Source organism: Channa argus, chromosome 12, assembly GCF_033026475.1.
Source record: "Channa argus isolate prfri chromosome 12, Channa argus male v1.0, whole genome shotgun sequence".
NCBI lineage: Eukaryota > Metazoa > Chordata > Actinopteri > Anabantiformes > Channidae > Channa > Channa argus.
In genome coordinates, this window is record NC_090208.1 from 1,587,660 (window position 1) to 1,602,118 (window position 14,459).

Sequence of the window (14,459 nt, forward strand, 5' to 3'; positions counted from 1 at the left end):
AACCAACTTCATTGTGAAAAATAAGGAATTGTTCAAGTCTTTAGCATTACGCTAGTTTTTTTTTTTTATTTTAAACTCAATAACCTTTCTGTGCAGTGTCTTTGAAGTGATCTTGGCTGGGTGCTCACTTGTATAAAGTATTACCAAACAGCCTCCATTTATCATACTGTGGACTGATGAATATCTAAAGTCTCTGAGATTACTTTGTAACCCTTTCTAGCTACGTGCAAATCAACAACTCTTCTTCTTCGTCTTCGTCTCCTGAGTTCAAAACCACACCTCCATCCTCATCTCATTGATTGGTTTGCTAACACGTGACTCCAGTTGACGTTTAGTGACATCAGAAGCCTAGTGTTGCCATTTCTTTATTACCATCACAGACATGAAATATTGTGTTTGTTCAAATTTATGACTTTAATAAAGATCACATTTCATGACTATTTTATGCAGAACACCTGGAAATTGCAAATGGTTTACCTTTTCTTTATCTTCCACCTCCACCAAAAACCCATAGCTCCAACTTTTAGTTTCTGTCGTTATGCTGGTGATGCATTATTTGTTCCTAACTCTAAGTCTGCCTCAAAAGCGAAGGAGAACAATGAGTAAAATGTTAACCATCAGCATTATGGTTGATGCAGTAATACTGACATACCTGATATGAAATAGTGCCGAAAAACAACTAGAAGACACCCAGCAACAAGAAGAACAACAGCCAGAACAACCAGAAGAACAATGGCCCACGATGGAAATCTTTCTGTAGATAACAAAGAACAACGTGACCTTTGACCTGTATCTATAGTACTGAGTATCTGTTGTTTTTTGCTTACCTTTGATCTGCAGCTGTTCTACTGTGAGTATTCGTTCTCCTCTGGCTGATCTGATGTAGCAGGTGTAGGTTCCACTGTCAGACAGTTGCAGTTCTGTCAGATTCAGACTGAGGTCTCCAGTTTCCAGAGCATCAGGCATCATCGATGTTCGGCCGCTGTAAAGCTGGTTCTGGTTTTTAAGTTCATCACCTTCCTGCTGACGCTGGTGGACGGTTGAAGGACTGAGATCGTAGCGACTCCACATCACTATGGGGTCATCCATTTCAAAAGTGTGAAACTCACATGGCAGCAGGACAAACTGGTCCCCATCATACATGTCCACAGCTGAGGCATAATGGGAAACTGTGAGGACACAGAGACAGAGAGGGTCCATCATAGCATTCTCTGAATCTTCTAATCACAAAAGTTAGTTACAGGCATTTTTACTTATGTACATACACACCTCCTTTTAGCAAGATTATTAGGAAACACTTCATAAATTTCCACTGCTACGTAGATGACATGCCGCTATATTTACTATGAAGCCAGACCAGGCTTACATAACACCACAGCTCAATATGGGGGTGGGTTAATTGTTCTGCACTTATATAGCACTTTTCTACCTATTGGCACTCAAAACGCTTTACACTGCTTCTTATTCACCCAATCACACACACACACTCATACACTGATGGGGGAGCTGCTATGCAGCTGGCCAACACTCACAGGGAGCAACTAAGTTGGGGTTCAGTGTCTTGCTCAAGGACAATTCGACATGTGACTGGAGGAGCTGGGGATTGAACCAACATGAGTTTGGTGGACGACCGCTCTACCTTCCTGTGCCACATGAAGGGCCTAAACTAAAGCTTTTTATCATATGGTGCTATATAAAGCTAAATTGAAGTAGGTATAATTAAGTAAACAACACTGTAATCGAAAGTCCATTTAATAGCTCTTTAATCCTTCGGCTGTCACACATTACAGAGTGAGACTAACACAGCTGAACTAATCCTTCATTTGGCTTGGTAACATACAAAAACACAGCAATATATTGTATGGAGAAACCAGAAGACAGGGCTGTTACAAGTTTCACGACGTCTTTCATGTGTAAAGTTGTGTCTTCTGTTCTGGGTTTGTCCTTTATTTTTAATGATATATTGTCAGATTTTTAACCTTGATCGGAAATTTCTTAATAACACATTTATTTAAAAGTACGTTCTTTTTTACTCTCAGCCACTATCTGAATAACAATCCTGTAAAGGGAGGGAAGTGATCTGCCAAGTACAAGGATCACTGACACGAAAAACATCTTCATCTTTCTGTATAAACACTTTAAATCTCCTTAAACCTGCTCCTCCCTAAAGTAATTCGAGCTTTAGAAATAGATTGAGGACATAATCTACAATCAGTTGTCTCAATAAGTTTCCAACAATCACAGAGAACTTTAGTTTCACTTTTAATTTTAGAAAAGTTGTTCTTTATTACAGTTATCAGATTGTGCAAACACACCCACTTGTGTGGAGGTGACGTGGAGGAAGGATGTGTGTCTTTCTGTAGATAACAATGACACAAAAAAGCAGGTTCTTAAAAGACAGAGGGGTTTTTCACCACTAATGGTAACATGAACCTGGACAATTGAAACCAGTGGTTTTCAAGTGGTGGGTTGACGTCCAATACTGGGTTATGGGTCCATACTATATGGATCATGTGTGAATTGCAAGCATGAAAGGTTTAATGGCTCAAGGTTTGAAATACTCAATGAACTGTGTTTAATTCGTAGCCTCCAATGTTTTGTGATTCATAAATATTTGACAAAATGAACATGGCCACAGATATAAGTTTTAGTTTGATTGCTGATCCTATGCAGTCACTGATTGCCTATAGTCTAGCTTCTGATCGTTCAATTCAATTCAATTCAACTTTATTTATATAGCGCAAATTCACAAAGTCAAAGGTTTAAAATAATTTGTGGGAACGTCCATCAACGTCCATTACTTTAAACCCCACTTTTGAAGTAATATTGGGTCTATTTTAATTTCATGTAGATAACAGGATAAGGGAGATATTAAATAAACATGACTTTGGTATTTTAGAAATGACATTTTCATTCAGTTGTTTATCTATAGCTTCACAAAGTCATTACCATGTGTCCACTACAATGCTGAGCATTAAAAAAGTGATAAAACTTGAAAAATTTCGATTTAAACCGACGTTACTGCACATGACGTTTCAGACGAAAGGAAGTCTCACATCTCTAAACATTTCCCTGGTTCCTCTCGCTTCTCTTTTCCTTGCATCCCTACATGCATCTTTAGTGGGAGGGACTAAAAGGAAAGGAGTGTTGCCAGATATATATTTATTGTATTTATGCAATAGTTTTAGGGCCTGTACCGTATACAATAATATTTCCGTGATTCATGTGAACATCCACAATTTACTAGAATCTGATGCCTGCTCGGACTTGATCAGCTCATACCTGGCTGGCTCCTCCTCTCTGCCATCAGTAGCGCTCAGCTCAAGTTTGTTTGCACAGCTGCATTGGCACCGCAACAAAGTTAAAAAAAAAAAGTTTCTCTGGTTGAGGCAGTTCTGCATGCAGTGTGTAATTCAGATGGGTTTATTCTGATAGTTAAGGATGGAAGCAGTGGTTGTGCAAAGAGCTGACTGGGTGAGTAGGTGTGTTACTGAGCAAACTGTACAATTTGATGCTGGGCTTTGACCTGTGTACACATTTGTGGAAATTAATTATCAAATGCTCATGTAGATCTCACTTGATTCACGATAGATTTGGCAAATGCATTTTTCAGCTTTTCTGTTCACTATGGCCTTTAGTGCTGATTTGCTTTTTCTCTTTGAAGAGAAATTTTATACTGATAAATTAATTTCTATATGTGAAAATATGGTTTGAAAGTGAGAAATAGGAAAGCTGCAACATTATTAAACCTTAGTGCCTGGTATCTCACTCATCCTCCCACCATAACCACCATCAGTGCTTGCTGGAAGTTTATGTGTTGAAAATGACTGGAGCAGAAATCTGTGACTGTTCAAAATGAGCTTTTTTCATTTGATGGATCTTTATGTTGCTGGAAACCAGATGAACAGACACTTTGTGGACAATTGTTTGGACCTCAGAGCATTTGGACTGAAACAGTGAGAATAGGACTGTGATTGTGGTCACAGTGATGCTCCTGTTTCTGTGAACACATGAGTTCAGGGTTTAGAGGGACAGATGTCCTCTCACAGGACAAATAAAGAGTGGACTGTGATAGTAAATGTTTTAAAAATGTGTTGGATCATCTGATAAACTCTGTCACAGGCTGAGTGTGAGAAGAAAACCAACATTCAGTGTGTTGAGTTTCCTCCAGAGTGAGACGTCTGTCAGAGTTCAGAGGATCTAAAACCACAACATGTTTGATCCACATATGACATCACTCTGACATCACTGATCAATAGTGATCAATAGTCAGTGTGTAGACTGTGTGAGAGTCAGGGAGAGTCAGAGTGAAGAAGACAAAGTGTCCTCCTGTCTTCATCCATCAGCTCCTTCACTTCCATGTTGTCTCTGATCCAAAGTCAGATCAGATCAATAATCAAACATTGATCAACAGACGGATCAAACTGATTGTTCAGCCATCAGAGGAGTGCTGTTCCTGATGCTGTTCCTGTTGTGTTCCTGATGAGTTCTCTCTGCAGAGGAGACAGAAGACAGTCAGACAAAGACCGATGACTAGAGACAAAAAGGGGAAAAAAAGGAAACTCACTTCTGACTTTAAACATAACTGTTTTGATTCTCCAGATGTTCCTGCTGTAGGCACTGCACAAGTATGTTCCTGTGTCTCTGACTGTGGGGTGTTTCAGGGTCAGACTGAGGTCTCCAGTCTTCAGCAGGTCTTTCTTCATCTCTGTTCGCTCTCTGTAGACCTGGTTCTGTTCTCCAGGCTGTTCAGAGCTGTTATGATACAAGTGGGCTGTCACTTGGGGTTCAAGTTCCTCACGTGTCCACTTCACTGTAGTGTCCTCAGGCAGGTCACCAATGGTCCTGAAGGGCAGCTGGACAGACTCCACTCCCTCCTCCACCTCCACCTGACAGTCTGAGAGGACAACAAACCACAACATCAGCTGCAAAGACAGCAGCAGCAGTTTATAGGACACAGTTGTACAGAAAGCTGAAGGACAGAACCAGATCAGAGCAGAAGGTAACAGGGGACAGAAATCTAGAAATAAAAGCATGCTGGAAAAATTATCTCAATAAGTGGAATTATGGTCAGGCCCATCACAAACACAGAGGTTGCTAGACGTCTCTATTTGTCTCTAGTTTGTCCCCATATTTAATGTTGTCATTCAGTCTGGGTGAGAACTCATTCAACTAAGCTTGTTCCTGTTTCCCGTCTAACAAAACAAGCAGTTTGTTCCTTTTTCATCACCTAATAGAAAACAGCTGTTACTGGAGGAGAGACGGGGTCCACTATGGACAGGTGTCCAGTCTGTCTCAGGGACAGACAGAGAGACAACCATTCACACTCACATTCACACCCACAGACAATTCCCAGTCCCCAATGAACCTAATGGACGTCTTTGGACTCCACACAGAAAGTCCACAGCCACAATGTGCACATGTGAAGCAAATGTTCTTAGTGGAAACAACGTATCAAATACTAATGTCTGGGTCAGTAAAGAGAGTGATGTTGGAATCTCATGAATTAAATCTTTTAGATTAATAAATGGGGGAAATGACTCTGTAAATACTGTTGACAGTTGTTTTGTATTGTGAACATAGAGCCAGTATGTGAAGAGAGAAGACAGCAGTTACAAGGTGAGAAAAGAGTCACATGGACGAAGCTGCTATCAGCCTCTTCCTGTTGGTAACTACCTGTCATCACATGACTCAACTGAACAAAGTCCACCCAGTGATGAACAGTGGCAGGTGTTGAAGTCCTGCAGAATGAACTGACTTTGACTTCAAATCATTTGGTAAAGTGTTGTTTGATCTTTGAACTGACCTCTGACCTCCAGCTTCACATCTTTCTTCATCAGGATGTTTCCCTCCATGTTGTAGATGGTGCAGGTGAAGGTTCCTTTGTCTCCATCTGTGGGGTATTTCAGGGTCAGACTGAGGTCTCCAGGTTTCAGCAGGTTTCTCTTCATCTCTGTTCGACCTCTGTAAAGACTGAACTGTTCTTCAGGCTGATCAGAGCCGTTCTGATACACATGGACCTTCCTGTTGTAACTGTCCATCCACTCCACTCTGACGTCTTCAGGCAGGTGAACTGGGGTTTTGCACAGAAGGACGACAGACACCACCCCCGAATCCACCTTCACCTGTGGGACTAAGAGGACAACAAAGCTCAACATCATGTGGACAGACAGCAGCAGCAGCTCTGACACATTTTATTTCATATTTCACTTCATACACTCAATCAAAGTTTTGCCTCTGAAAGACAATGACTGTTATCTAGTTCAAATCCAAGAGGAATTTTAAGACTCATCAACTATGAAATGTCAGTACTGTGGATGATGAGATCATGTCTGGTTAAGAGGACACGTTATTTGGCACAGACAGAGTGAGACCATCAGAGAACAGAAACCAAGATTCACATGTGTTTTAATGATGTAACATCAGCAAATGATCACAATGAACGAGCATATTTCTAATCTTTCTGTTCTATTAATAGACACATTGTTATGTTCAGAATTTGAATATTATTTGTATTTGAATGTTCTGACCTGTAAAGTGAGAACAGTATTTTCCAAAGTTACCAGTTCCACCGCTACAACCTGACTGGTCACAGATGAGATCCCAAAATGTTGCTACATGATTGTCTTTCACGTGTCTGCAGGCTCAGTGTTTGGACGCTTTGTTTCTACAGACTGTGTCTTATCACTGCAGCTGCACAAGAAGGTTTCAGAGGCATCTGAACAAGTTGAGTCATTTAATAGTAAATCAATTATCTGTGGTCACCTGATAAAGTCACATTAACTACAACATATTCAGGTTCTTTGAAACTTTAAGTTTGGGGAAAGTTTGCTGTTCTCATGCTAATGTCTCAGACATAAGCCAACTCATCACCAGCATCATTAATTACTCTCTCCACTGTGGCACAGTCCCAACATCACTGAAAACCACAATAATTACACCAAGTTTAAAAAAAACCTCCCTGGATCCTGAAGTTATGGCAACTATCATCCAATCTCCAATCTTCTATTCCTGTCAAAGGTCTTAGAAAAAGCTGTCTCAGTCCAGCTCCAGTATCACCTCAAAAGACACAATCTGTTTGAAAAATTTCAATCTGGCTTCCGCCCCTCCCACAGCACAGAGACAGCCCTGGTCAGGGTCACCAATGACCCCCTAATGGCTGCTGACCAGAGCTTCCCATCTCTCCTCATTCTTCTGGATCTCACTGCCGCTTTTGATACAGTTGACCACAAAATTCTCCTTCATCGTCTGCAGCATATTGTTGGATTTTCTGGCACTGCTTTGGGGTGGTTTGGTTCCTATCTCACAAATAGAGTATGAGTATGTGGCCATAGGGGATGCCAAATCTCAGTCACCTGTGGGGAGCCACAGGGGTTGGTTCGACCGACCCTTTTCAACATCTATATGCTCCCACTGGGCCACGTCATTGGCAAGCATGGAATCTCCTTCCACTGCTATGCTGATGATACTCAGCTGTACGTGAGACTGAGCCCGACCCCACCGACACTTCCATCAACTCTCACCTGTTGCCTGGAGGACATCAAGGCGTGGATGACAGAGAACTTCCTTCAGCTGAACAGCATAAAAACCAAAGCCCTTCTAGTTGGTACCACCCACCAGCTTCATTCCTCCCCCATTAACTGTATCTCTTTTTCTGGTCGCACCATTACCCTCTTCAACTCTATTAACAACCTGGGGGTCAAGTTTGACCCCCACCTGTCATTTGAAACACATGTCCAACACCTCTGTAAAATTGCCTTTATTCATCTCAGGAACAGCCAAACTCCGCCCCTCTCTGTCCCTCTGTGATGCTGAAAGGCTGGTCCACACCTTTGTCTCCTCCAGGCTGGACTACTACAATGCACTTCTCATTGAAATCTCCGGCAGGAGCCTTCAAAAGCTCGCCTCTACACCCCCAGATCCAAACTCCATACAATGGGGCACCAGGCTTTCCCAGCAGCTGTTCCAAGGCTCTGGAATGCTCTGCCTGAGAACCTGAGGGCACCACAGACTGTGGACTGTTTCAAAAAACAGTTAACGACTTTTTTTGTTCAGAAAAACGTTTTAAAGTGATCATTACATTTTCTTTAATGCTGTGTTATTTTATGTTTTATATGTTTTTAGGCTTTACATGTTTATTATGTTTTATTCTTGGTCTTAATCCGCTAAAGTGCTTTAAAAATAAAATGAATTATTATTATTATTACTAACTGAACAAACTCCAGCCAGGGATGAACAGTGGCAGGTGTTGAAGTCCTGCAGAATGAACTGACTTTGACTTCAAATCATTTGCTAAAGTGTTGTTTGATCTTTGAACTGACCTCTGACCTGCAGCTCCACTTGTTTCTTCAGCAGGATGTTTCCCTCCCTGCTGTAGACGGTGCAGGTAAAGGTTCTTCTGTCTCTGTCTGTGGGGTATTTCAGGGTCAGACTGAGGTCTCCAGTTTTCAGCAGGTTTCTCTCTATCTCTGTTTTTCCTCTGTATTCTTCATCCTGGTCTCCAGGCTGATCAGAGCCGTTCCGATACACATGGACCTTCCTGTAGCCACCATCTCTCCACTCCACTCTGACGTCTTCAGGCAGGTGAACTGTGGTTTTGCACAGAAGGACGACAGACTCCATCCCTGAATCCACCACCATCTGTGGGACTGAGAGGACAACAAAGGTCAACATCATGTGGACAGACAGCAGCAGCAACTCTGACACATTTTCTTTCATATTTCACTTCATACACTCAATCAAAGTTTTGCCTCTGAAAGACAATGACTGTTATCTAGTTCAAATCCAAGAGGAATTTTAAGACTCATCAACTATGAAATGTCAGTACTGTGGATGATGAGATCATGTCTGGTTAAGAGGACACATTATTTGGCACAGACAGAGTGAGACAATCAGAGAACAGAAACCAAGATTCACATGTGTTTTAATGATGTAACATCAGCAAGTGATCAGCTCATCATCATCAATCATCATCAGCTTGTGTCTTTTCCTCTTTAGGTGAAGTGGTGTCAGACTGACTGTTGCTTGATTTGTTGTAGAAGGTTGTGAAGTAGCTGATTGTGTTGTGTTTGCTGTGTAAATAGGGTTTTTTGATAACAGATGAAAAGAAGAAGATTCTAATCTAATCATGAACCTTAATCTGAAGCTGTTCTTCCAGAATTATCTCTGGTTAATAAACTAGCAGCTTGATCTACTGCCTGTTTTAATGATCATGTGTTAGTAACTAAGCAGACACAGGAGACATGGGGGAGTCCTCACCTGTTACCTGTTGTGTTGCTACACATGTTTATGGAAAGTTTAATTATTTCATATTTTCTTAGTCTGTATCATCAACTGCTTCATGAAATGATAAACTGTACATAGAGAAAATATCTTGCACCTTGTTGTTGTGATGGTTTGTACTTGGAAAGACTGAATCAATGTGCATCTTTGACCTTAACAGTAGATCAGTGTGTATCAGATCAGACTGTGCTTGAAGTGGAAAAGTGTGTGTCTACAATGAGAGAGACATAGAAAATACCTTTGTTTTTTAATCTCCTCACATAAACTGCAAGACCTGCAATGACCATCAGAGCCACAACCAGAACACTCAGAAGAATCCAGGCCTCAACTGGGAAAATGTAAAGTTCTGTAACATCATAAACAGGAAATGACATTATATGATGCACATTTGTGGATCAATCCAACAAGTGGACATGTCAGTGGCTGCTGAGACATCAGGGCAAACTGTCCCATTGGTAAAAAGAAAAGAGCTCATATGATGAGGAAGAAGGAGAAAATATTGGGATCAATTTTCTTCCTCTTCATCTCTTCAGGATTTCAACTTTCAACAACCATTTAAGCATCATCACCACCATCAGATGATGGAGCCCATGTCCTCCAACAACTGTCACAGCATGATGGAAATTCACATTGTCTAGAAGAAAATAAACAGACTTACTGCTGGAGAAGAAGACGAGGGCCTGTTCAGCTTTAAGTCCCCTCATTTGAAAAGAAACTCTAACCTACAGTTATCATTCTGTTTTACTCCTTCACAACTGTTTGCTATTAGCACAATGTTCAAAAGAAGACAGTGAGTTTGACTTAAAGACGTCTCACAATTTCTGATGTTTTCATTGGGTCATTATCCATAAAAGCTACATCACTGACCTCTGACCTGTATCTACAGGAAGGTGTTGTGCTTTGTTGCTGACCTTTCACCTGCAGCTCTACATGGGCCAGTCTTCGCTCATTTCCAAACGCCGTGATGATGCAGGTGTAGTTTCCGCTGTCAGCAGGAATTGGTTTTCTCAGAGTGAGGGCGAAGTCTCCAGTTGTCAGAGAATCAGTCTTCATTGATGTTCGGTCTTTGTAAAGCAGGTTTTGATCTTTAAGTACATCACCATTCACCTGACGCTGGTGGACAGTTGGAGGACTGAGTTTCTCACGGCTCCACACGACTGTGGGGTCAAAAGGAACTGAAGAGATGTGGCAGGGCAGCAGGACTGAACCTGCCCCCTCAGTCACCTCCACACTCAAACCATGTTGGAAAACTGTTAGGAACCAGAGACAGAAACATGAATTAGCTGTGTCCTTATTTCCAGCTACAGGTCACATGACCCCCAGGAACAGGAACAGTTAGGTGGGAAGACCCTCCAAGTACAGAAGTAAAGCTGAATGAAGTCTAAAGATGTAGATCTAGAACTTTACATGACATTTACCATGTTTTTCAAAGTTATTTTACCTTCATATTCCTGTTTACACTCTACAGTCCATGTTGTCCACACTTCTCCACCAGGATCTCACCTTAAATCTGTGCTTTGTTTCTCTTTTTACCTTTTCTTTTTGTTATTTTCAGCAAAAGTTGCTCCATTTATTAAACACCTGTCACCACCATATTTGATTTGTCAGAGGAATCCATGACAATTTCTGCTGTTGTGGGATTTACTTAGTTGATGGACGAGCATTTACTGTCCAGCAACTCATACTGGAAGGAAATCAGTTGTAACAGTACTCAGTATTGGCAATGACTAAAATGTAAGTATTTGTTCCTGGTACTTGAAAGCCCCACCTCTGATATCCTAAAAACCTCAAGCTGGTGGTTCCCAGAATTTCCAAAGGTAGAATGGGAGGTAGAGCCTTTAGCTATCAAGCTCCTCTCCTGTGGAACCAGCTCCCAGTTCAGATTCAGGAAGCAGACACCCTCTCTACTTTTAAGTCCAGGCTTAAAACCTTCCTCTTTGATAAAGCTCATAGTTAGAACTGCTCATTTACTCTGAACCAGCTCATAGTTCTGCTGCTTTTCATAACCACATAGTTTGTGTAATAGCAAGTTGACATGATGTTTAGATGTTTTAAGAAAAAAGAAGCTGTGAAACTTCTTCTATGTTCATCCACCACTATTCACTGAAAGAATTAGAGATCAGAGATTTTTTTCCTGCCACATATCCTGTAGTGGTCTTTCTGTGTGGAGTGGTGGCCAAAGTACACACATTCTTTACTCAAGTAGAAGTAAAAATACCTTTAAATTAAGGTATTGATTGAACATATTTACTCAGGTGAAAGTGATAAATGAAATGTAACAAAATGATTAAAGTAAAAAGTACATTTCTACCAGCTAATTCTGTGTAACTGGACCTGATGTCATATAAATAATTTCATTTTAATATCCTTAGACCAACTCACTTGTAATGATATTAAATATGTATATAGTGAAAATACTGAGCAACTTTGTGATCAACACATGTCAGAGACCACAGAGACCACAACCACAACCAACAGGGGAAAACACTGACTTTGTCTTTATGCAGTGAATTTCTAAAAGCATTTATTTGATAAACCAAAATATTCTGCTGTGTTGAGGACAAGCCCCCCTGGCTGTATGCACACACACACACACACACACACACACACACACACACACACACACACACACACACACTGGAACAAAGTCACTATAGGAAACAAACTAACCAGTGTTACAGTTTCTCTTCTACCAACACTACTGACAACAGTCAGACGCTTTTATCCAAAGTGACCTACAAACAAGCAGCAGACACTAGGGACAACTGTGATGTTCAGTGTCTTACCCAGGGACACTTGGACTGGGAGTCGAACCACTGACCCTGTGGTTTGAACTACATGTGGAGAGTAAACTCATTCTATGCTCATACAAACATGTAGGGAGGGTCCTGTAGTTACTGAGCTAACGTTAGGACACAGCTGGACTGTTGAGATAACACACTGTATGAAGCTGCTGGTGTGATGAACTGTTCCTGAGAAACAGCCGAGCAGAGCTGAAGAACAACACTCCATGTTTCCCCTCAAACACAATAGAACAAGTAAGCAGCCTGTTTTGAAGAGGTAACGAGTAGAAAGTTATTTGTGTTCAAATGTAGGACAAGTACGAAATACTCAAGTACAGAGGTCTGAAAAATCTACTTAACTACAGTGAATGGTGGTCTGTCTGTGTGTGTCTGTCTGTGTGGACACGGAGACAGACTGGAGACCTGTCCAGGGTGGACCCCCCCCTCAGTCACTGACAGCTGGGATAACAGTTGGACGGATGGTCAGATTTAGTCCTTTTGGGACTTGTATCAAAGCTGACTGGTTCTCTGTGTCCCCTCTGATCAATGTCCCTGACCTTCATTCTTCAATAGATCATCTACTTTCCCCATTTTCTGGATGTTTCCAGCAGCTTGTCCCATTTCTGCTTCAAAAACAGTTGTTGCTTCCCACAGATCAGATATATGTATGTTTCTTTTCTGAAGCTTCATCAGCAGCCACAGAGCTGCAGTTACTTCAGATGACAAAGGCTGTGCTTCCATTCCAGATGACTGCAGACAGTCCACTAAAGTCAGTTGTGTGGGACAAAGGAAGTTTCTCTTACCGTGTATGAAGATCACAAACTCCACAAACATCTTCATCTTCCTGCTAAAACGGCAACAAATCCTCCTTAAATCAGCTTCTTCCTAAACTAACTGCAGGTTCACAATGGTTCTAATCTACTGACACTTTAGTTTCACTTTTAGCTGAAGGAGGTGGTTTATTTGAAGCCTTTTGACCTGCTTCAGGTCAAACAGCTTTATACAAACACACAGTAATGTAGAGGTGACACCGATTAAATAGACACACACACAGTTTGCATTTTAGATTTTTCTTGTGTGCGTCACTAAACTATGATTTAGTTGTGTATTAATTTTGCCATTTTGTAATTATTGAATCTCTACATTTCACCGAGTATTTGTTTTTCACTTGAAGGTGTCAGTTCAATCCAGCAGATGTATAAAAACAAAGTCATCTCCAGGCACTTTACATTGTAAGTTCAAGACCCTAAACAATTATAGAGTCCAACATAGTGGAGTGGAAAAAAAGTCCCTTTAACAGAAGGAACTTCCAACAGAACCAGGCTCAGGGTCCAAAGTAAATGTGGGGAAAATAAGGTTCTCCCATAGTTCCTAAACTTAGACCAGCTCTGTGTGATTCTGGCTTATGTGACCCAGGTTACCAGGTGAAATATCCTCTGATTTCACAACATACTCAAAGAGCAAGAGACGTCCAAAAGTCACAGAAGATGGGTTTCTTGACATATACATTGAATGTGAAGGCAGAATAAATAGAATCCTGATATCGTGCAATGTTTGGATTCTTTAAGTCAATTTAAGCATTTAAATGTAGGCAAATAAATCACCTACGTACTGGAAGGGCCCACTGCAGGAAGACCCCACACTAAGCCCCAATAAACCCCAACCACACATGCTGAAAAGAACCAACAACACTGCAAACTTGGTTCTGTTCTTTAATTATTGTTAATTACAGTATTGTGTATGTCTATCACTCAGTGTTACCAACATGCAATGAAGAGGGGCTAAGGTCTGGTGTGGCCCCCACACTTCCTTCCTGGATTCTACAAAACAACAGAAGTACAATTGTTAGTATTGTAAGTGCAGCTTACAGAATAGAAATAATAAGAAATAAATATATATATAATACATTCAAGTAAAAAATACACATTCATTTAACACATTGCTCAGCTGGACAGTTGGTTCCAAACTTCAGCATAAGCAGAACAGTAGACTGGCATTAAGTCCTCCTCAAAGGCTTTTCAGCCTAGGACATGGGACAGGACTGGCTCCACACAGAACTGCACCTGAAGACCAGAGCATTAAAACAACCATTTATCAAATGCAGCCAGAGAACAGCTCCTACAATGTGCAGTGTGCTCAAACAAAGAGAAGCCTTAAGAAGGGCAGCACGACTACTCTGAAGGCCCAGCAATGGCTGGTGCTCTCTGTACTCTATGGAGTACTACCCAGAGTACTAGCCTTCACACTAAGATGAGGTCAGTGTGTGATGGCTCCAGCAGCAGAGTGGCTACTATGCTGTTACTGCCCTAGTTGCCTGGTTGCCTGCACATTGCAAATGCACATGTTATTAATATTTTACTCTAACTTTTTACACCTCTTGGCTATTTTGTTACT

At 41.2% G+C, this 14,459-nt stretch overlaps 2 protein-coding genes across 2 annotated transcripts in view; one reads left to right on the plus strand and one right to left on the minus strand.

Annotated features, from left to right (window-relative positions):
* The window catches only part of LOC137136945 (contactin-6-like), a 145,786-nt gene that overhangs the window by 73,699 nt on the left and 57,628 nt on the right, over positions 1-14,459 (plus strand). The gene's annotated exons all lie outside the window — the stretch shown is intronic.
* On the minus strand, positions 1,732-12,981 carry LOC137136953 (butyrophilin-like protein 2). Its single transcript, XM_067522768.1, has 7 exons — positions 12,869-12,981; positions 10,194-10,532; positions 9,521-9,628; positions 8,322-8,648; positions 5,807-6,133; positions 4,568-4,897; positions 1,732-4,493 (listed from the first exon to the last, which is right to left on the minus strand). Exons 1-7 carry the CDS (start codon positions 12,903-12,905, stop codon positions 4,420-4,422), a joined length of 1,542 nt encoding a protein of 513 aa, XP_067378869.1. The 5' UTR covers positions 12,906-12,981; the 3' UTR covers positions 1,732-4,419.